The sequence below is a fragment of the Mauremys reevesii genome, linkage group 15 (genome assembly GCF_016161935.1).
Source record: "Mauremys reevesii isolate NIE-2019 linkage group 15, ASM1616193v1, whole genome shotgun sequence".
Classification (NCBI taxonomy): domain Eukaryota; kingdom Metazoa; phylum Chordata; order Testudines; family Geoemydidae; genus Mauremys; species Mauremys reevesii.
Genome location: NC_052637.1, coordinates 43,776,178 through 43,797,665, shown reverse-complemented (window position 1 = coordinate 43,797,665; position 21,488 = coordinate 43,776,178). Strand labels below are relative to the sequence as shown.

General features: G+C 60.8%; 1 protein-coding gene across 27 annotated transcripts in view; it reads right to left on the bottom strand.

Annotated features, from left to right (window-relative positions):
• Positions 1 to 7,423: 7,423 nt before the first annotated feature.
• RBFOX3 (RNA binding fox-1 homolog 3) overlaps positions 7,424 to 21,488 on the bottom strand; it is a 346,512-nt gene continuing 332,447 nt past the window's right edge. For 22 of the 27 annotated variants that reach the window (XM_039500494.1, XM_039500497.1, XM_039500519.1 and 19 more), the window contains 10 exons: positions 21,215 to 21,352; positions 20,130 to 20,183; positions 18,872 to 18,964; positions 16,625 to 16,685; positions 15,967 to 16,020; positions 15,056 to 15,188; positions 13,542 to 13,581; positions 12,118 to 12,176; positions 11,232 to 11,310; positions 7,424 to 9,997 (listed from right to left, as the gene is read on the bottom strand). In XM_039500494.1, coding sequence (XP_039356428.1) covers positions 9,953 to 9,997; positions 11,232 to 11,310; positions 12,118 to 12,176; positions 13,542 to 13,581; positions 15,056 to 15,188; positions 15,967 to 16,020; positions 16,625 to 16,685; positions 18,872 to 18,964; positions 20,130 to 20,183; positions 21,215 to 21,352 — 756 coding nt within the window. In that variant the 3' untranslated portion in view covers positions 7,424 to 9,952. The remainder of the gene's footprint in view (positions 9,998 to 11,231; positions 11,311 to 12,117; positions 12,177 to 13,541; positions 13,582 to 15,055; positions 15,189 to 15,966; positions 16,021 to 16,624; positions 16,686 to 18,871; positions 18,965 to 20,129; positions 20,184 to 21,214; positions 21,353 to 21,488) is intronic. The other 5 variants (XM_039500495.1, XM_039500498.1, XM_039500499.1 and 2 more) reach the window with 3 other exon arrangements.

Here is a 21,488-nt window from a genome sequence, read left to right as displayed (position 1 = left end):
CCGTGCCTTCTTGGTTGCAAAGATTTGAACTGGTTCCTGAAGGTCCACCGTCTGGGCCAGCTCATGCTCTATTGAGATGGCTGCAAGGCCGACCAGCCTCTCCTGTGTTATTGTGGCGCATAGATGTGTTTTTATTAACTTCAGCTTGGAGAAGCTGCCTTCTCCATTGGCAACTGTTCCAGGAAGTGTTAGAAGTATGCGCAGAGCAACAAAAGCATTTGGAAAGAGGGTGGTCATCTTATTCGTGCACATATATTCCAGGACAGCCTTTGGAGTTGATCCTGCTGAAATGTATCTTGAAAGGGCTTTCAGTTAATCACCTAAATCACTCGCATCAATATCACGCATGTCATCATGTGTCAACACTGTCTCTAGTGCCTGCGTTGCTGGTGTAAGTCTTCTTCAGGTACAGTGAGGAGTTTTGGAATATGTATGACAACATCCCAAATATACTGTTGTGTTCCTTGAGCTGCATGAAACATTCTTCAGTTGACTATTGCACAATCTAGCACCTGGTTAAAGAATTCAACTTTGAATTGTTGTTTGGGGTCTCTTATGGGATTATTCCGTGCCTCGTAACCAAAAATGTCGTCTTCTTCGGTGACTCTTGTACTCTTGAATGGGTGGGAAAATAGCTTCAGTGTGAAGTTCCTCTGCCAACTTCTGTGCACTCTTCAGAACGTTTTGAAATCCCTCATCTGACCGGTAAGACTGTAGGTCTCACTTTGCTTTGTCCAGTTGTTCCATTGCTCCAGATATATCAAGGTCAACACCTTGGAGTTTCTTGCTTACCACATTTATTTCAAACAGTATGTCATGCCACAACACTAAGCCAGACAGAAATTTGAAATTATGTATGTTTCTGATGTTCCTTTTCCCTCTGCCACTGTTCTCCCATGAACAGTTCCTGTCATCGCATTATCCTCCATAATGGCAACTGTGGCATCATCTATCTTCCCAATTTGGTGTTTGATAGGCTTTATCGCCTCCACTTGACTTTCCCATCGTGTGGCACTCAGTGGTTTCAGTGTCAGAGAGGATGGTCTCAGATGTTGCTTCAAAATTTGCCATCGATGAGTTGATGCAGAGAAAAATACATAGGTGCTTTGAATTACATTAAAAAAGTCAGCAGCCTCACTAGACACTGATGCTGCATCACTGACCACCAAGTTCAATGAATGAGAACTGCATGGGACAAAAAAAGCTTGAGGGTTTAACTCTCGGATCCATGTCTGCACTCCTTTGTTCTTTCCTCTCATGTTGGCACCATTATCGTAGCCCTGACCTCTCATGTCAGCTAACACAATTCCCGTATCTTCCAGCTTTTTAAGAAGCACATTTGTCATACCAGCTCCTGTAGTATCATCAATGTCAATAAATTCTAGAAAATGCTCTCTGACAGTCGCCATTGCAGGGACATTTTCACTAGGTTCTGTTATTACAACATGCACCATTAATGTAATTTGTTCCATATGGATAATGTCAGATGTGCAGTCCAGAATAACAGAGTAATATCTTGCTGACTTCAGATCTGCCACAGTCTTCTGTTTGACTTTTGTTGCCAGTAACTGTTTGATCTTATTTTGAATTGTTTTTCCAAGGTAGTGGTGTGTGTACATTTTTTGGGTGATAACTCTTCTTAGATGCTCCTGGAGTACAGCATCAAACTCAGCCATCAACTCCACGGTTTTAAGGAAGTTTCCATTGTTTGGCACATACAGCTGATCTGAAGTGTCACGCAGTGCTAGATTTTGGATAGCAAGCATTCTCACAATGGCAATGAGCCTTTTCAGAACATTTTGCCAGTAAAGAGACTCTGATGCAATCGTCTCTTGATGCTGATCATCTTTGGTGGCCTTTAACCCTTAATCTCATCTCAAGCTCTTTCCACCTATGGAATGCTCTCTGGTGATTTGCTGCCTTCTCATGGCATGCCAGATTTCTAGCCAGATTTTTCCAGTCCTTTGTTCCTGTAGAACCCAGTGTGGCTGGAACATGAGACTGGAAGGGTTTGCAACAAAACCAGTATGCAGCATTCTTGGGTTTTGAGTACATAAGCCATGGCCTCTCCACCTTGTCACCATTGGGGATTTCACGCCAGTAATGTGTTGGATAGAAACTTCTATTTTCATTGTCTTTGGAGAACATGAAGTTTTTCACTTGCTGTGGCCCATGCAGTACAAGGAAGTCCCTCAGGCTACTGCTCAAGTGGGTCCACAGTCCTGGATCACTAGACTTAAGGAACTAAACTCAGCAGCAGTTGTTTCTTGCGCCTCCACCACACTCTTCTCTGCTCTACACTTTTCTTCAGGAATGTGCCTGGTTACATCCATTTGAGATGGAGATATGGATGCTGCAGTAGCTGCCAGGTCACCTGCACTCTGACTAACTGGAAGATGGGTCGGTGCTGGGGCCGGTTTTGTTCAATATCTTCATTAACGATCTGGAGGATGGTGCGGACTGCACCCTTAGCAAGTTTGCAGATGACACTAAACTGGGAGGAGTGGTTGATACGCTGGAGGGTAGGGATAGGATACAGAGGGACCTAGACAAATTAGAGGATTGGGCCAAAAGAAATATGATGAGGTTCAACAAGGAGAAGTGCAGAGTCCTGCACTTAGGACGGAAGAATCCCATGCACTGCTATAGACTAGGGACTGAATGGCTGGGTAGCAGTTCTGCAGAAAAGGACCTAGGGGTTACGGTGGACGAAAAGCTGAATATGAGTCAACAGTGTGCCCTTGTTGCCAAGAAGGCTAATGGCATTTTGGGTTGTATAAGTAGGGGCATTTCCAGCAGATCAAGGGATGTGATCGTTCCCCTCTACTCAGCACTGGTGAGGCCTCATTTGGTGTACTGTGTCCAGTTTTGGGCCCCACACTACAAGAAGGAAGTGGATAAATTGGAGAGAGTCCAGCGGAGGGCAACAAAAATGATTAGGGGGCTGGAGCACATGACTTATGAGGAGAGGCTCAGGGAACTGAGATTGTTTAGTCTGCAGAAGAGAAGAATGAGGGGGGATTTGATAGCTGCTTTCAACTACCTGAAAGGGGGTTCCAAAGAGGATGGATCTAGACTGTTCTCAGTGGTAGAAGATGACAGAACAAGGAGTAATGGTCTCAAGTTGCAGAGGGGGAGGTTTAGGTTGGATATTAGGAAAAACTTTTTCACTAGGAGGATGGTGAAGCACTGGAATGGGTTACCTAGGGAGGTGCTGGAATCTCCTTCCTTAGAGGTTTTTAAGGTCAGGCTTGACAAAGCCCTGGCTGGGATGATTTAGTTGGGTTTGGTCCTGCTTTGAGCAGGGGGTTGGACTAGATGACCTCCTGAGGTCCCTTCCAACCCTGAGATTCTATGATAAGATCAGGCATCTCCTCATCACTCCCAGCCTCACTGGGGCCGGAAGGCTCCCCGTGAACATTTGTGTCTATGTATTTCAGGAGAGCTCCTTCCTGCTTAGATAGAAAAGCTTCCTTCGCCTGCTTGTTTTTTCTGAATGCTGCCCCAGAGGGGCATTTTCTTCTTTCACTCATGACTGCTGTTCTGTGCCAGCTATAGTGGCTCTCAACACTCAATTGAAGGGGACAAATAAGCAGGCTGGTAGCAGGGCCTGAGTGAGGGAAGATATCAGCATCTTAAGGGCCTAGCTGACTCCTACTGCTTCAGTTGACTGCCTGTTCTCCTCAAGTGGGTTCAGGGAAGCAGCAGGAAACAGGAAGCTCCCTGAGAAGCTGGTGTGAATCAGTCCAGGCTCCAGGCGTGCTCGAGAGGTACATAAGAGGCTCCTCCTCCCCCTCTCCATGAAGCTCCTGCTGCTTTCTGTTAGTCCCTCTTACCTTTTCTCCTGCCTGCCTGTTATGTCTCTTGTGCCCTCCTTCCTCCAGCACAGCCCTCCACCATCTCTGTGCATCTAGAGCAGAGAGAATACATACGCACCAGCAGCAGACACCATTTTCTACACTCTGGGTCCTAGTAGCACCCGTTCCCCCCCGCAGTCTGGCACTCAAGGCGGCTGCCTCGGTTCGCCTCAGGGTAAGGCCAGCCCTGCTGCCCGGGATAGCTGTGGCTGCCAGCTGCATGGGCAGCCCACGGTGCAGTGCTGCACCTGGTCCTGAGCTGCTGTACACCACGTGCTGGGTCCGGGGCAGGGAGACAGCCAGCGCCCAGCCCCGGCTGCAGTCTAGCCAGAGTCAGCCAGCCGTGGCCCTGGGCTGTCCAGCCATGTGCAAGCTCCCTGGAACAGCTGAGTGCGGAGACGGCCGCAGCAGCGAGCACTGCCTGGCCCTGCTTGTTGCCTGGCAGCGGTTCTCCAATGCTGGCTCCCTAGATGCTTCGAGGAGAAGAAATTTATAGTGGTGACGCCTCGCCAGCCCCAGCTCCCTACACCTGCGGCCCCAGCTCCCGGCCAGGACCGACGCCTCGCCAGCCCCAGCTCCCTGCGCCTGCGGCCCCAGCTCCCGGCCAGGACCGACGCCTCGCCAGCCCCAGCTCCCGGCCAGGACCGACGCCTCGCCAGCCCCAGCTCCCTGCGCCTGCGGCCCCAGCTCCCGGCCAGGACCGACGCCTCGCCAGCCCCAGCTCCCTGCGTCCCCCAGCTTACGGCCAGGACCGACGCCTCGCCAGCCCCAGCTCCCTGCGCCTGCGGCCCCAGCTCCCGGCCAGCACCGACGCGTCGCCAGCCCCAGCTCCCTGCGCCTGCGGCCCCAGCTCCCGGCCAGGACCGACGCCTCGCCAGCCCCAGCTCCCGGCCAGGACCGACGCCAGCCCCAGCTCCCTGCGTCCCCCAGCTTACGGCCAGGAGCGACGCCTCGCCAGCCCCAGCTCCCTGCGCCTGCGGCCCCAGCTTACGGCCAGGAGCGACGCCAGCCCCAGCTCCCTGCGTCCCCCAGCTCCCGGCCAGGACCGACGCCAGCCCCAGCTCCCTACGCCTGCGGCCCCAGCTCCCGGCCAGTACCGACGCCTCGCCAGCCCCAGCTCCCTGCGCCTGCGGCCCCAGCTCCCGGCCAGGACCGACGCCTCGCCGGCCCCAGCTCCCTGCGCCTGCGGCCCCAGCTTACAGCCAGGAGCGACGCCAGCCCCAGCTCCCTGCGTCCCCCAGCTTATGGCCAGGAATGACGCCTCGCCAGGAACATTAAGATGGCAGCATTGCAGCGGCTGCTGCACCCAGTGGAATCGCCTGAACTAAACCAGCTGACGGGTTGAACAACGCAGGGCTTGGTGTGGCGGGACGTGCACCTGCCATGCTGGGGGTTTCAGGGGAAGGGAGCAATTCGCTGGCTGTTAGCCTGGGACGCTTTTAGTTCTTTATGGTGCTTAGCTCGGCGTTACCCACCTGTGCAGCCTGGGCTGTGCTGAGGGGCCTCCCTCCCCTGCTGCCCGAGCCCCGCACGCCACAGGCTGAAGCAGGAAGTCCTGTGGCTAGGAAGAGGCCGGCAGAGGCAATGGCTTGGTGCCCTGCCTGGTGGGGGCATCACAGCCCAGCCCAGCCCAGCCCCGCCCGCAGGCAGGGATACGAGGCAGACCGTGGTGCTTACCCAGCTGTACGGTGCAGCGTGACCTGCAGAGGTGCTGCAGGATCTCGAGCCTGGTGCATGGAGGTGCCCATGTGCAGAGTCGCCGGGAGGGTGTGGCACAGGTAGAGTTACCAGCACACTGCGCATTTAGGCTGTGGGCTAGACGTCCCAGGAACACCCGTTTGCCAGTCCCAGGTCAGCCCGGCCCTGAGCGGAGAGGGCAGCCTTCCTAATACCCCAAGCAGGGGTCACACAAATGCTGGTTGGGGAGGGGGCGCTGTGGCAGCAGGGCTGGCTGGGGAGGGGCTCAGGTTCAAGGCAAGGCCAGCATAAACCCACACTCCTTCAGAACAAGACCCGGCTGCACAAGGCTGGAGCAATGCCAGGATAGTTAGCTACAAATTGAGTGCAGGTGCCTAGCTCTGGCAAATTTAAAGGGGCAGCCCCCAGAAAAGCCTGCTGGGGAAATTCCTGACAGAGGGTGGGCGAATGAGGTGTGGGTGCTGTCTGGGGCACAGCACCATGCCAGAGTCCAAGAGGGGATGCAGGGTAGAGCTGGCAGTGGGTGGGTGCTGTGGGCAAATACACACCGGCAGGCTGCCAGGGTGCCCATCAGCCGGAGCATGGTTTGTCCACTCCGCCCCTTCCTGCAAGGCTCGTCCTGTAGTCCAGCTCCAGGCCAATGCCCAGGGCAGGGACACATCTGCAGAGCAGGCCTGGGCTCCCCTTGCTGAGATGGACAGATGCTTGGGCCCTGCCTCCCACTTCTAGCAGCCTTCACCCTGAGCCGTGCCCCATCTATGCCCCCATTCAAAACCTGAGTCAGCCTGGTTGAAGAAAGAAATCTTTATTAATAATAATAATAATAATAATCCTCATAATAATACTGTTTAGTAGAATGATCACAGCTTTGAAGCATACAGAATGGGCGGGTGCCAGCCTGCGCTCTGGGGCCGGGGGCCGCCAGGGCAGCGGCAGCACAGCAAATGGAAGGAGCTTTGTACAGCGGAGCGGGGGCTGGCTGGGAAGGGGCTATGTACAACGGGAATAGAAAAGGAGGATCTCATGGCTGGAGCCTCAGGAGCGTATGCTGAATATAAAGTGAAGTTTCATGAGATGATAGAGCCATGTTGGGAGACCTGCTGGATCCATCCGGCTCAGCCAGCCGCCTGCCTTCCCAACAGCCTCACAAACAGCTCCATGGCCCAGCCTAACCCCACAAAGCTGCTGGGGGGGAAGTGCCTCTCTGGCTTTTGGCACAACTGGACCGTGCTGGCTGTGGGTGAGCAGCTGAAAGAAGCTGGCAAGGCTCGGGGGCATCTGGTGCCCTGGCTAGCAGCACACCCAGCCTTAGAGCCCAGCTGCCCCCACCTGTCACTGGTTCAGAGCCAGCACTGTCCTCCCCTCACTGCCAACCCTGGCCACTGCTTCCCATGCCCTGCCCATAGTGACCCTCACCCTGGTGGGTCTCTCCAGTGCCTAGCTGGCAGGGGACAGGCTTGGGGCAGGCCTGGCTCTGAGCAGGGACCCTGCAGCCACCACTAAGGGGTGTGTGTGCCCCAGGGATGGCTGGGGCACACGTGTCCTTGGCTCCCTGCCCCCCAGTGGGGATGGGGTGGCTGAGCCAGCCACTGTGGGATCACATGGCCTCCTCAGGCTCCATGCTGGGGGGCAGGGGCTGATATGATCCCTGGTGCACCATGTTGTGGCCGACAGCTGCAGCCCCTTCCCGACTCCGTCTGCCCTGGGTAGGTGTGGAGCAGGAAGCAGCTCCCGCTTGGCTTTAGCCCCATGGGGCTGGGGGAAGCTAGGAGCTCAGGGCACTGGGGTGATGAAAATGCAAGGGAGCGACAACCTCCACATAGCTAACATCCCTCTTAAACAGCCGCTCTTCCCCTGCAACACCCAGCAGCCCTGGCAAAACTGCTGCTGCATCAACCATCCCACCTCCGCTCAGAGAGCCGAGGCCTCACACACTCAACACACCAGTGGCCAGCAAGCGCAAAAGCATTGGAGCTCTGAAAACGAAAAGCAAGAATCCTACCCTGAGGCCAAGTCCCCCCAAGCTGCGGGAGGAGGCGGGCTGCTGTGGTGCTCTGCCCAGGGCCCTGGCACCCACAGCACAGGCGTGGGAGGGCAGAAAGGAAGACGCGGTGCCCAGGCCGGGTGCCTTGGGCTGGCAGAGTCCTCGCTCCGAGGCCGTCCCAGCACTCCGCACTGCTCGCTCTCGCCCTCCCTGCCCTGGGCTGGAAGCGCCAGCAGGCTGGGGGGGGAAGGGGGGCCCCAAGTCTCCCAACATGGCTGCTGGCCGGGGCAGGGGTGGAGTTGGAGAGGGGCGGCTCTCTGCCCAGCTGGCCGTGGCGCTGTCCGGTCGGGGTGTACTCTCCGTGACTCAGGCGGGTGCAGCGCCTCCTGCTGGACCTGCTTGCTCGGTGCATGTGTGTGGACAGTATGGGACTCGGTTGGTTGGTTGCCTCTTTGTTTTGTTGCTTTGTTTTTAATTTGTTTTGCCTTTCCTGGTCCCAGAAGGAAACAGCTGTGGTGTCACTATAACACAAACAGAGGCAGAACTTTCACTGGAGCCACCTGGGAGCAGAGAGCAGGGCCCACGGGGTGCAGGCAGGCAGGGACGCTGGACTCCAGCCCCCAACCCTGGGCCCAGCTCAGCCACGCAGCGTCCCCCGTCCCCCACGCGTGGACTGCCAGCGCCGGGGGCAGCTCAGCCGTGCGTCCCCTGTCCCCCGTGCATGGACTGCCAGCGCCGGGGGCAGCTCAGCCGTGCGTCCCCCGTCCCCCGCGCGTGGACTGCCAGCGCCGGGGGCAGCTCAGCCGCGCAGCGTCCCCCGTCCCGTGCGCATGGACTGCCAGTGCCAGTGCCAGCTCAGCCACGCAGCGTCCCCCGTCCCCCACGCGTGGACTGCCAGCGCCGGGGGCAGCTCAGCCACGCAGCATCCCCTGTCCCCCGTGCATGGACTGCCAGCGCCGGGGGCAGCTCAGCCGCGCAGCGTCCCCTGTCCCCCGTGCATGGACTGCCAGCGCCGGGCCCAGCTCAGCCGCGCAGCGTCCCCTGTCCCCTGCACAGCGTCCCCTGTCCCGTGCGCATGGACTGCCAGCGCCGGGGGCAGCTCAGCCACGCAGCGTCCCCCGTCCCCCGTGCATGGACTGCCAGCGCCGGGGGCAGCTCAGCCACACAGCGTCCCCTGTCCCGTGCGCATGGACTGCCAGCGCCGGGGGCAGCTCAGCCACACAGCGTCCCCTGTGCCCCGTGCATGGACTGCCAGTGCCAGGGGCAGCTCAGCAAACACCAGGGGGAGGTGGGGTGGGGTTCCTTCCAAAGCTGCTCCAGGATTGTGTAGCGGGGGCTGTTGTCCCCCCAGAAATGCCCGGGCAGATGGATGAGCTCCCCCCCCCGCTGGGCCTGCACCCAAAGGCTCTTCTCTCCCGAGCCGGGCCCACAGAGCAGTCTGGCCCTTGACTCCAGTCTCTCTCTCCCCCGTAGTGACTGAAGGGGGTGGGTGTGGCTGGGCCCGGGACAAAAAGCTAACCCCAGCTGGCCTCTGGCACTAGGGCATCCCCTGGCCTGAAACACAGGCCACCCCTCCCCCAGATGTTATGACGATGATGTGCACCTGAGCTAGAGGGGCTGCTGCTCCCCAGAGCCAGGCGCACATGGGGGGTTCCAAGACTTGGCCAGAGGCTGTGCAGAGGGATGGCAGGTGCTACTCCCCAGCGTAGTCTAGGGGTGGGGCCACGCTCATTGCCCCCCACTCTCAGCTGTCCCTGCTAGTGCTATACCCTGCACCCTCCGCCTTGCCCACAGCTCCTGAGACGGGCGGGGTTCCCAGCCCATTATCCTAAGGGACAAACCCTCCACTCCTTTCCCTTGGGTGAGCAGTGCCCTGCCCAGGGGCCCCGGCTGTGGTCAGGCACCTGCACGAGAAGAACAAGCCCAGCCTAGCAGGAGCAGGCTTGCCTGCCGCAGAGATGCTGGAGGGAGCTGGGGCAGTGAAGAGGCCCAGGGAATGGAGGACTGTGCCAAGCCAGGCGCGGCTCTGCGCTCTCCTGGAACGCCCTGGCCTTTGGACTTCACGAGTTCCTGGCAGCGGGGGCAGAGGAGGGGGCTTAGCCTGGGCTCTCTCCCGTGGTTTGCTGCTGGTTGTACGTCTAGGGAGAGCAGGACGCGCCCTAGCCCTGCAGCAGGGCAGTGGCCAGGCTGCCTGCTTTGCAACACAGTCAGTTCAGCCAGACAGGTGGGTGAGCAAAGAGCCGTGGGATGAGAGCAGCTTGAGGTAAAGACCTATGGTTCTAGGTGCCAGGCGGAGCCCTGGCCCCTGGCAGGGGCACCGTGTTCTTCCGGGAGGCTCTGCCTTGGCTTAGTTTGGTTTGTTTGGTTTCTAGTGAGCAGTCAGTGTTAGTGTTGTGAGGGGCTGGGTGTCTTGCTAGTAGGGAGTGAAGCGGCTGTACCCTCCTCGGTATAGACTAGCCTGCAACATCAAAGATGAAAGAAAAGCCAATCAGTATTCGAGAGAGAGGCAAGGCCCATTTTCTTCCCTTTTTTAATGACATCACATCGTCCTGTCCCAGGAGGACAGGTGGGGTGGAGGCGCTGAGGGGTCCCAGGAGCTGCGCACGCTGCTCCCAGCATGGCCTGGGCTCTGGCCGTTCCCATCAGCTCCACGTGGGACAATGCGCTCTTTGGGCGCCAGCATGCAGGGCTCCTGGCTCGCGTGGGAAGGGCTGAGTGGGAGAGAGGTTTCCTCTCAACCCGGCAGCCTCCCATACTCCTGGAGCAGGGCAGGCAGCCCCAGGGCCGCCAATCCCTCCTGAGCCCACTGCTGCCTGGTTCGTCAGGCCCCTGCTCCAAGTGCTGCCTGGCTTCCCTCCCCTCTGCTCCACGGAGCGGGGGGCACTTCCTGCATTCTCCTCCTAGCTTCCCGCCCAGGACTGCGGCAGTGCTGCTCCCACTCTGCCCACGGTGCGGCTGCACGCCCAGCTCTCGCCCGGAGGCTGCCTGAGCTCCACACTCCTGCCCAGCCGAGCCCCACGCTTTGGGTGTGCAGAGGGGCACTGGCAGGACCCTCCCTGACACATGGCAGCTCAGGCCTTGGCCAGGGATTAGAGAGGGTTAAAAAAAGGAAGAAAACGCCTGGTTGGCTTGGAGACCCTGCCCACAAAGGGGACTTTTCATCTTTGATGCTGGTTGCAAAGCTAGCTAAACCGCCCTGAACCGCGCTGTGTGGGACAGTGTGTCGCGCCAGGGAGCCAGGCGGGTGCCAGGCGGGTGCCAGGCTGCACAGACACACGTGTGCACACGCTCCCTGGCAGGTCGGCTCTCTGCATGCTGGATGTGAACGTGCGGTGGGCACCAGGGCTAGAGGGGGGCCACAGACCCCCCCATATAGCGTAGGTAGAAAGGAGTTACTGAGTTACTGAAAGGGGCTCCCGCAGGCTTGGGGGGAGGGGGTGTGTGTAATGGGTCTGTGTGTGTTGGGGGCTCCCTTGAGTGGGGGGGGCAGGCTGTGGGGGGGGCAGGCGGAGTCAAGTTTCTCCTGGGCTTTCCCACCAGTGAACTGCTCCCCTGCTGCTCCCCGACAGTCAGACCATGGCAGGGACGGCCTGCTGCCCCCCGCCCCCCATGCAAACTCATTCCAGTCAAGCCGTCCCACAGGGTGTGGTGCCCCCTCCCCCAGCTGCAGCCAGTGTCGGGGCGGCTCTTACCATGGTGCCGATGCTGTACGTGGCGGCAGGGCCGATGGTGTGGTGGTATGGGTCTGCGGCTGCGTACACTCTGCCGTAGCTAGGAGCAAACACAGCGGGCATTAGAAACCAGAGGTCCCCCCTCCCACCCATTCAGGTATCTCCCCTGCTGAACCCCATGTGGAGGCTGTGCCCAGGGGGCTGGGGGAGGCTGGCCCTTCTCTGGGCCATATGAGGGGCCTATCCCATGGGGAGGGGGTTCTCTGGGCCCAGGGATTTGGCTGCAGGAGTGCTGCATTTTTCTGATGCTTCTGCCAGCCATGCAGGAGCAGAAGGCAGGTGCTCCACGCTGCAGGGGGCGGCCTCTAGGGCTGATCCTTGGTCTGTCGGTGAGTCACTCCCCGCCCCTGGCGTTTCACCAGCCGTCCCTAGTATGGTGGCTGGTGTCGTGCACATGGAGACCCAGCTGGAGAATGCCCTTGGCCCTGGCGGCAGGCAGGGCAGAAGGGGGCTGTGGCCCGTCCCTAGGCCAGCTCTGCACCCTCCTGGGGAAACGCCGTGGGCAGTGAGGGCGGACCAGCTGGAGTGCTGCCTCGGGGCCGCCATAGGCACCTGGCGGATGCCCAGCTCCTAGCTGAGGGGGCCGTGGCACTGGAGGTGGGTAACAGGTGCAGGAAAACGGGTGAGCAGGAGCCGCTGGCTGGACGTGGAGGGGGTGCTGGCTGCAATGAGATCAGTTCTGAGCATGTCCCTCGCCGTGTGCCCTCTCTGGGAGCAGAGGTGACGAGTCCCCAGGCCTCTCTCTCCAGGGAGGCATGAAAGCTGCTGACATGAGCTCAATGGGCTGGTGGGGAGCCAGGCCACAGGTGCCTCTGGCTGGAGCAAGGCTGGCAGAGGAGTGCCTTACCTGTCGCTGTATGCTGCCGCCGCCGCTGGCTGGGCGTATCTGTAGGCTGCATAACCCCCCTGTGCCAGCAAGAAGAGACCTGTCGTCAGGCAGGGAGTCTCCGGGCAGGCCAGGTAGAGCAGCTCTCTTGGAAAGGAGCCCAACCTCCCAGCAGACCCCTGAGGAGGGAGCCTGCACAGCTGGGCACCCTACAAAGAGCTCCCCTCAGCTGTGCCCAGCAGCTGCTGAGTGGTGGGAGCTGTGGGACCCTGCTAGGAGCCGGGTGTCTGCACCATGAGGCAAATGCCAGGCCCATTAGCATTCCCAGGGGGCTTGCAAACACGTTAACCGGAAACAATTCAATGTCACTTCCCTGATCGCTGTAATGAGGTGTCACGTTAGAGAAATCCTTCAGCTGCAGCCTAAGCCAGGGCCAATGGCTTTTAAATATGGAGGTTAAATGCTGGTGTGATGCACTGCGCCGATGCTGTCCGAGAGCACGAATCCAGCACAGCGCTTACCTGGCGAGGGCCCTTGCTCAGGGCACAGCAGTCAGCACTGTGCCTTCTTCACCTGCACTGCTCCTACTGCAGCCCCCACTCCCTGCAGCCCCTGCCCCATGCACACTGCAGCCCCTGCCCCCTGCACTGCTCCTGCCCCCTGCATCCCCTGCCCTGCTCCTGCCCCCTGCATCCCCTGCCCCCTGCACTGCTCCTACTGCAGCCCCCGCCCCTGCACTGCTCCTGCCCCCTGCATCCCCTGCCCCCTGCACTGCTCCTGCCCCCTGCACTGCTCCTGCCCTCTGCATCCCCTGCCCCCTGCACTGCTCCTACTGCAGCCCCCGCCCCCTGCACTGCTCTTGCCCCCTGCATTCCCTGCCCCCTGCACTGCTCCTACTGCAGCCCCTGCCCCCTACTGCTCCTGCCCCCTGCATCCCCTGCCCCCTGCATTGCTCTTACTGCAGCCCCCGCCCCCTGCACTGCTCCTAGAAGCCCGGCCTCCATGCAGGCACCTCTTTTATCCCCCCATCTCTTCTCACTCCGGAAACATTCTAATGGAAATTTAACTTTGGCAACACCAGCTTGTTTGGCATGAATTGTCTAGAGTAACGAGATCACAGTTCTCAGCTGGATCGTGGCTCGTGACAGTCTATAACATTCTGCACATTATCTGTAAAGTTCCTCATTTTGCAGAATGCATGAAAATGGAGAGAAATGAAAACCACCATCAGAACCACAGCTTCATTCAGTGCCAAGCGGCGGGGAATGCCCAGCTGGTGTACTCCCAGCTGCTACCAGCAGGGGCAGAGTGCAGGCCCCAGGGCCATCCCTATGTCTTCTCAGCCCCACCCTTGGGGTGGGATTCAATCCAACCGGCCTCTGCTTCCTTTGGCATCAGCAAGGAAACGTGAAACATAACGTCCAGGAGGGGCGGGCAGCACTTACGTAAATTTCAGCGCCATAGAATCCATCCTGATAAACGACCCTGCAAACAGTCCAAAGAGAGAGGCTGTGCGTCAGAGGGCAAGCCTGGAAGCTGCCAGCGCCCTGTGGGTGGGGAGTGGCCAGGCTATTTGTTTCCTTGTGGGCCAGACCCGTCTCCCCAGCCTGGCTCGCAGTTGGGTGTCTGACGACACTCTGGAGTTCCTGGAGGCAGTCTGGTCCTAGCCACGCTGAGATCAGTCTGGGTTGCTCCAGGCTGGCCTGGGTGTACCTGCAATTAGACCCGCACCTGCCAGTGTGGATGCTCAGGTGCCAATAGGGCTGAAAGCAGGGAGAAGCTGGGGGAGGAGAGTGACACCCCATAAAGCCTGAGGAGGAACAAGTGCTTTTGAGGAAATGAGGTTGCAGCCACTTTCTCTGGGGGCTGCTCTGTGCTTTCCCAGGTGAAAGTATGCAGAAGCCCATGGCATCAGAGGTTTGATACCCAACCAGAGAGAGAGGGTATAGAGTCTGCATGGAACTTGGAGGGAGGAGCACAGGCTGCAGGAGGGAAGAGTGTGGAGTAGGCACAGGAAGTCAGTCTGTGTGCACATGGCTGGAATGCTTGCTGCAGTTACAGCATGTCTGCACATAGCTCTCTTAATGTAGAGCCAGTTTAGTTTTAGAAACCTGGAGTCTGTGACGCTGGCAGGGCAGATGCCAGCTCTTGCCCAAGTTGCAGGCATTAGCAAAGAACTGACAACCTTGTTGCTGGAGACCAGACCAGGTCAGGTCACCTGGATGTTAGCTTTGCTCAAAGTAGGTATTAGTCTTTTAAGAATGTATTTAGTGTTTAGACCCCAACTGATTTGGGCTAAGTGACCGGTCCCTTGGGACTGGAAGCAACCTGAATGTGGGGCGATTTGTGGTGTAGGTGACCATTTCTTACCAAGTCCAGTTTCTCTTGGTGGCAGGGTGGATAGGAGAATCTAAGGGGCTGTCTGTGACTCCACGGGGATCCAGGAACTCACGTTTGTTACTGGCTTGGTGAAATCTAGTGACAGAAAACACCTCCAGCTTGGGGTGTCTGTCCTCAGGCTGCCACTCACAGCTGTGAGCTGCGCCAGACACCTGGACAAAGTCCTCTCCTGTGACTACCCAGTACCTGGGGCATGCAACCGAGGCGGGGGGAGGGGCTATTCCTAGGGATAAACCCTCCCTCCTCAGGAGGCACCAAGAGATGGAAGGAGTCAAGGAGCCTTCAAAGAGCTCGACTCTGAACGGTGCCACCTCTGAGCCGTACCCCGCAGGCTGGGTCTGCTTCTCCCACCCCAGGCTGCACATATGGGGTGCAGAGACCCCAGCTCCATGGGAGGGTGTTGGGCCTCCCAAGCCATGCAGGGACAACAGGCCTACAGACTCCCAGGTCTCAGCTGAGCCACATGCATGCTGGGAAAAGCAGCTCCTCTCCTGCAAGTCCATTTCCCAAGAAAGGGGGAAAGCTGCTGCCTGCCCCGCTGGCTCCCTGGGATACTCACGCGCCATAGGTGGGGATAGGTGGAGGTGGGGGTGCGGCGCGGAACGTGTTGTAGACAGCACGCCCCCGGCCCCGTAGGTGCGCCCCTCGGTATGCCACGGCTGTCCCCGTGGCTGGGTACGGGAACCCTGTTACTGAAGGCAAGAGCGAGAGACATGAGCATCCCAGAGCAGCTCTCTGGCTACTGCATACCCACGGGGCGGCCCGAGGGAGATGGAAGGCCCCGTCCTGCGCGGCGCTCACCCACCTCAGCAGCAAGTCGGGACTCCTGTGCCAGCACAGGCCCAGCAGCTAGGAGCCTGGGCTTTCTCTGCTTGCACAGCCACCACCCAGTCACGGCCAGCGCACCCCCAGTTCCAGCAAAGGGAAGCAGGGAGCCATCGCAAGCTCCTGCACAGGATCACATACGCAGGGTCACCCCTGCCCCTCGCTGCGGCCGCGTGCTGGGGGGCCCTCTGGGGAAGGTAGTGCCAGGAGCCCTGGCCTCTCTCAGGGCTAGAGGCAGGCATGGAAGGGACAGGCTGCAGGCAGGGATTCTGCTTCCTGCCTCTGGTGGGGTAATTGTTCAAACAGCCCCTCAAAATGCTGGGAGAGCCACAACATGCCAACAGCTGTGCAAAGGGAACAGTCCTCAGCACTGGCATGTGGCACTGCTGGAAGGGATGGGTGCTGCCTGCTGCCATGGGGCACTACCACTGGGAGAGCCCGTGAGGCAGGTGGGTTTATGAGCCCTGTCACCGCAAGGCACATGGGCACTGCCCAGCATCAGGGTTAGGGCCGGGCTGGCGCTAACTGCAGTTGTAATCCCCGCTTGAGAGAGAGGCTGGCATGAGGAGCAGGCCCAAGGGAATCAGAGCCACGTGGGACCCGAAGCAGCACTTCTGCCAAAGGGCCGGGCCTGATCGACTTTACCTGCATAGAATTCAGGACTGTAGACAGCTCCCACCACCGGGTTCAGCTTCCAGCCTGCCACACAAACAGTGAGCCAGTGAGCCCCGCCGGGGGAATCCAGAGAGCCCCCCCCCTCCATGGGGGGACAGCCAGTGGCAGCCTCTTCACCAACAGGCAGCAGCAGCTCTGCACGGCCAGTGTTGCACGGCTGCAGGAGGCCTGTGGGACCGGCTGCCTCCCAGCTGCTGGCACACACCCTCCACGTTTCCCAGTGCAAACTCTGCGCCCATGGCAGGGGACCCCTACTGCAAGGGGGAGGGGGAGCTGGGCATAAGGTAGCAAATGTCTCAGGAGAGCAGGGGGAGGAGCCTTTTACCCCCCCGAGGCCAGGGTCCCACTGCCCACTCCTACCATGGAGCTGAGTGCAGCCCGTTGCCCTGGGGCTAACACCCTCCCTACAGGGGTCCTCTGGGCAGAGATGCTGATGGGACTCAGCGGAGCCTGGCTCTGCTCATTGCCAGGAATTCCAGAGGGGCCGTCTAACCCGCAGGGAATCCAGGGCAGCCTCAGGCCCTAGGAGCAGGGAGAATAAAAGCCCCAAAGCATGCTCCCAATTCTCGTGCTCCCAGGCCCCCCTTGCTGAACCTACCCCTGCTGCCCCACACCCTCCGGCCCTTACCATTGATGTAGGGATTTGCAGCCTTTTTGTTGGTCATGACTCGGGCTGTGGCGTTATTCACCTGCAGAAGAGAGGGTACAGGACAGATCACTGTCTGCATCCAGAGCCGCTGCAGCCCCAGGGACCTGCTCAGCTGCGTTTATGTGGAGTTCTTCCGGCCTGGGGCTGGGGGCAATGCCGGTGACATGATCACCGGGGCCAGGCCGTGTGGGGGGAGGCAGGGCTGGAGCCCCGTAGCACTGCCACACTGCCTGGGACCTGCACACAGCTCTACCCTGCCCCACAATTCTGACTCCCCCTGGGCTCCCGCTGCACCATGATCCAGACCCACAGCTCCTCCATCTGCTGTTCCAGCCCAGGGCTCCCATGAACCTATGCTGCAGCACCCCTGCTACTCCAGTTCTGCTGCTGATCCTGCAGCCCCTGAGGTAACTGATACCTGATCCTGAGCAGTGCTGGGCATCACGCTGTGCTGTGCTTAGCACTGAGGCCTCGAGAGCTTACACTGCGGCTAGCAGACGGCTCCCTTCGGACCCACGTCCAGAGCCGAGCCCGGCTGCTGTGTGCTGAGCTGGCTGCCTTGGCCTGCTGCAAGCTCCTCACAGTGAAACTGGCATTTCAGCCTTGGGGCTGCACAGGGACGTGGGCATGAGGCAGAGGGAGGAGAGGCCTGTGCTGGGCACAGCCGGAGGGACTGCTGAACCGCACGTGTGGAGAGGAGGAAGCCTCCTGTTTTACACCACCCCGCGGGGCCTTGGGAAGGGCAGGTCTGCACTGGAGAGGGGTGGGGGACAGCTTTGGTGCCCATCAATGGGAGGGTCTAACAGTCTCTGTCAGAGCCAGGCAAAATGCAGTAGCAGACTGTGCGCATTCACCCCCCAGCTGTCAGTGCCCCTCCGTCCCCACCCGCAGATCCCCAGTTACACCCGTCCCGGCTCCCCCCAGCTGTCAGTGCCCCTCCGTCCCCACCCGCAGAGCCCCAGTTACACCCGTCCCGGCTCCCCCCAGCTGTCAGTGCCCCTCCGTCCCCATCCGCAGAGCCCCAGTTACACCCGTCCCGGCTCCCCCCAGCTGTCAGTGCCCCTCAGTCCCCACCCGCAGAGCCCCAGTTACACCCGTCCCGGCGCCCCCCCCCGGTCAGTGCCCCACCATCCCCCGCTGCACAACCCCACGTACACCCGTCCCGGCTCCCCCCAGCTGTCAGTGCCCCTCCATCCCCAGCTGCAGATCCCCAGTTACACCCGTCCCGGCTCCCCCCAGCTGTCAGTGCCCCTCAGTCCCCACCCGCAGAGCCCCAGTTACACCCGTCCCGGCTCCCCCCAGCTGTCAGTGCCCCTCCATCCCCAGCTGCAGATCCCCAGTTACACCCGTCCTGGGCTCCCCCCCAGCTCTGCTGATGCTGTTCAGTTTTCCCCCACAGCATCTCCCACTCTGCCACTTTTGTAGTGTTGACTCCTCACTGCTGACCTGTGGCATCTCTGCTATCTCAGACCTACCCCCTGCCTCCCCTGCACTGCCCGCGTCCCTCTGCACTGTCCTGCAGCCCCCAGAGCTAATGCAGCTGACTAGCTGCTCTTTGGTGCTGACCAACAATCCCTGGGAGGGGAGCATGAAAGGGAGCCCAGACTGACCCTCACGCTCAGTTCACTGGTGAACTTCTCAAGGTGGAGCTGTGCTCCCCAGAGCTGCTGGCCTTCAGCACTCCCTCTAACTGCCCCCAGAGCTCCCTGGGGTCCAGCCCTCACCTGCCCTCCTGCTCCCGTGCCATTTGCTTCAGGCAGTAAGCTCTCCTCCTAGCCCCAATGCAATGCACCCTGGCCAGGGACATGCACTGGCACTCCGCAAACATTCCACCATCAGCACCACAAGGAGAACATGCATGATGGGGACTCCGCTCTGGGCCAGACTCCGGCATGGCCAGTGGCTAGGCAGCAGTTAATGCTGGGCTGAGCAGGCACAGAGGGGGAGGAAGCCAGCAAAGCCCACTCCCCTGCTGAACCTCTCCATGGTCCCTGGGCAGGGCCTGGATTTCCTTCTGTGCCAGATGCCAGGATCCCTCTCTCTGGCGGGCTCAAAGGAGCAGGAGAGGTGAAAGCAGGGGTGACCGCACAAGGCATGCGACGTGACTGGACCCCCGCAGTCCCTGGGCAGGGCGTGTGCAGGGCGAGCAGCGTGGGGGCAGAGGAGGCCCTGGCACCCGCATGGACGACACAGAGCAGGCAATGGCAGTCACACTTATCTGAGCACCTCAATTTTCCGTCCCTCTACGATTGTGCCATTCAGCTTCTCTCGTGCCCGGTCGGCATCTGTGCTAGTTTCAAAAGTTACAAACCCAAAACCCTGTGAGCAGAGGAGAAAGGGGGGAGGGGGAGAGCGAGAGCGAGAGAGAAGGGGAACGGGGACAGAGAGAGCAGGTGAATCAGGAGAGCTGGCACAGGAGGCTCAGGCAGTGTGCTTCAGGGCCAGGTCCTGCATGGAGAGCGCCCCCAAGTCACCCCAGGACATGGGGAGAGGGGAACAGAGAGGCAAGGAAGATCCAACAGAAACACCCACACGCACAGGCACATGGGCTGTCCTGTCCTAGTGTGGGACAGGGGGACCGAGACACCCCCCTCGGCGTGGGACGGGGGGACCGAGATACCCCCCTCGGCGTGGGACGGGGGACCGAGACACCCCCCTCGGCATGGGACGGGGGGACCGAGCCACCCACCTCGGCGTGGGAACCGAGCCACCCCCCTCGGCATGGGACGGGGGGACCGAGATACCCGCCTCGGCGTGGGACGGGGGGACCGAGATACCCGCCTCGGCGTGGGACGGGGGGACCGAGCCACCCGCCTCGGAGTGGGACGGGGGGGACCGAGACACCCCCCTCGGCGTGGGAACCGAGCCACCCGCCTCGGCGTGGGATGGGGGGACCGAGCCACCCCCCTCTCCGTGGGACGGGGGGACCGAGCCACCCGCCTCGGAATGGGACGGGGGGACCGAGCCACCCACCTCGGCGTGGGATGGGGGGACCAAGCCACCCGCCTTGGCGTGGGACGGGGGGACCGAGCCACCCCCCTCTCCGTGGGACGGGGGGACTGACCCCCGCCTCGGCGTGGGACGGGGGGACCGACCCACCCCTCAGTGAAATCCCTTCTGCTCAGATGAGGGTGAACAGTGGCTGCTCCCCTCTGGTAAGGGGCTGGCATTAGGCCAGTGCCCTTTGTCCCCATCGCTGTGCCTGAGCCGTTGCCAGCAGGGAGGCACCTGAGTGCAGGCGAGAGGCAGGGGGACTGGAGTGTGGGGCAGGGCCCCTGGCCGCAGAGGGGGAAGGAGCAAGAGAAAGAAGCAGCAGCACACAGACAGCTGGGGCAGGACAGGAGCGAGTCAGGAAGAGCAGGGAAGACGAGCCCCTGAGCCCCTCCCTGAGTGGAGCCTTTGCCAGGAGAAACGCACATGTCACATGTCAGCCTGGCCTGCTCCCGGGGCTGCTGTAATGACGCCGGCCTCGGGCAGCACCCACCTTGGAGCCCCGCTCATTGAAAATAATCTCCACGTCGAGGATCTTCCCGAATTGCTGCAATCAGAGAGAGCAGAGGGGTGAGAACAGCGCCCAGGATCTGCAGAGGGGCCTGCCTCATCCCCCAGGCATGCAGGGAGCAGGCCTGCTGCAAAGCTCCCACCAGCAGAGCAGCCAGGGTCCCAGCCTGCACAGCGCTGGCCATGTTCACACAGGCTGAGCGAAGCCCCAAGCAGCAGGAGGCTCTGTGCAACCCTTCGAGGAGAGCCTGGGGGCCCCGCTAACCGGCCGGGCCGGAGCTCCGGAGCCCGGGGGCCCCGCTAACCTGCCGGGCTAGAGCTCCGGAGCCCGGGGGCCCCGCTAACCTGCCGGGCCGGAGCTCCGGAGCCCGGGGGCCCCGCTAACCTGCCGGGCCGGGGCTCCGGAGCCCGGGGGCCCCGCTAACCGGCCGGGCCGGAGCTCCGGAGCCCGGGGCCCCGCTAACCTGCCGGGCCGAGCTCCAGAGCCCGGGGCCCCGCTAACCTGCCGGGCCGGGCTCCAGAGCCCGGGCCCCGCTAACCTGCCGGGCCGGGCTCCGGAGCCCGGGGCCCCGCTAACCTGCCGGGCCGAGCTCCGGAGCCCGGGGCCCGCTAACCGGCCGGGCTCCGGAGCCCGGGGGCCCCGCTAACCGGCCGGGCCAGGGCTCCGGAGCCTGGGGCCCGCTAACCGCCGGGCCGGGCTCCAGAGCTCGGGGCCCCGCTAACCGGCCGGGCCGGGGCTCCAGAGCCCCCGCTAACCGGCCGGGCCGGAGCTCCGGAGCCCGGGGGCCCCGCTAACCTGCCGGGCCGGAGCTCCGGAGCCCGGGGGCCCCGGTAACCGGCCGGGCTGGAATGAGAGGCTCCCAGTCAGTCTGCCTGGAGGTAGCACCCTGGGATGTGCCATGGGGCAAGGGGCAGAGCCTGGCATACGGACAAGAGGCCAGAGAAGGCGAGTACTTGGGCACTGTGAGGATCCATTAGTTCTATGTTTGCAATGGCAAGTCCCCTGGGCTGCCTCTTCCTGGGCCCACCGGGGACGACGGGGCTGGTGCACATGCTGGCCATACGCACCCCGAACATTTGCCGCAGGTCTGGATCCCGGAACCGGAAGGGGATGTTGGAGACGTGTAACCTCTTGGGCTGCTGCTTGTCTGTGTTTTCTGAGGAATGGAGCTGTTGGCTCTCTGTCTGCGCAGCTTCATCTGTCTGCTGGAAACAGGACCCCACAACCATCAGCCCACTGCAGCACTGGTGCTGGGAAGGGGACACGCCGCCAACGGCCACTGCCCCCGAGGGGCCCCACGCAGCATCACTAACCCCTACCTGGCATTATGGTCTAAGCCAG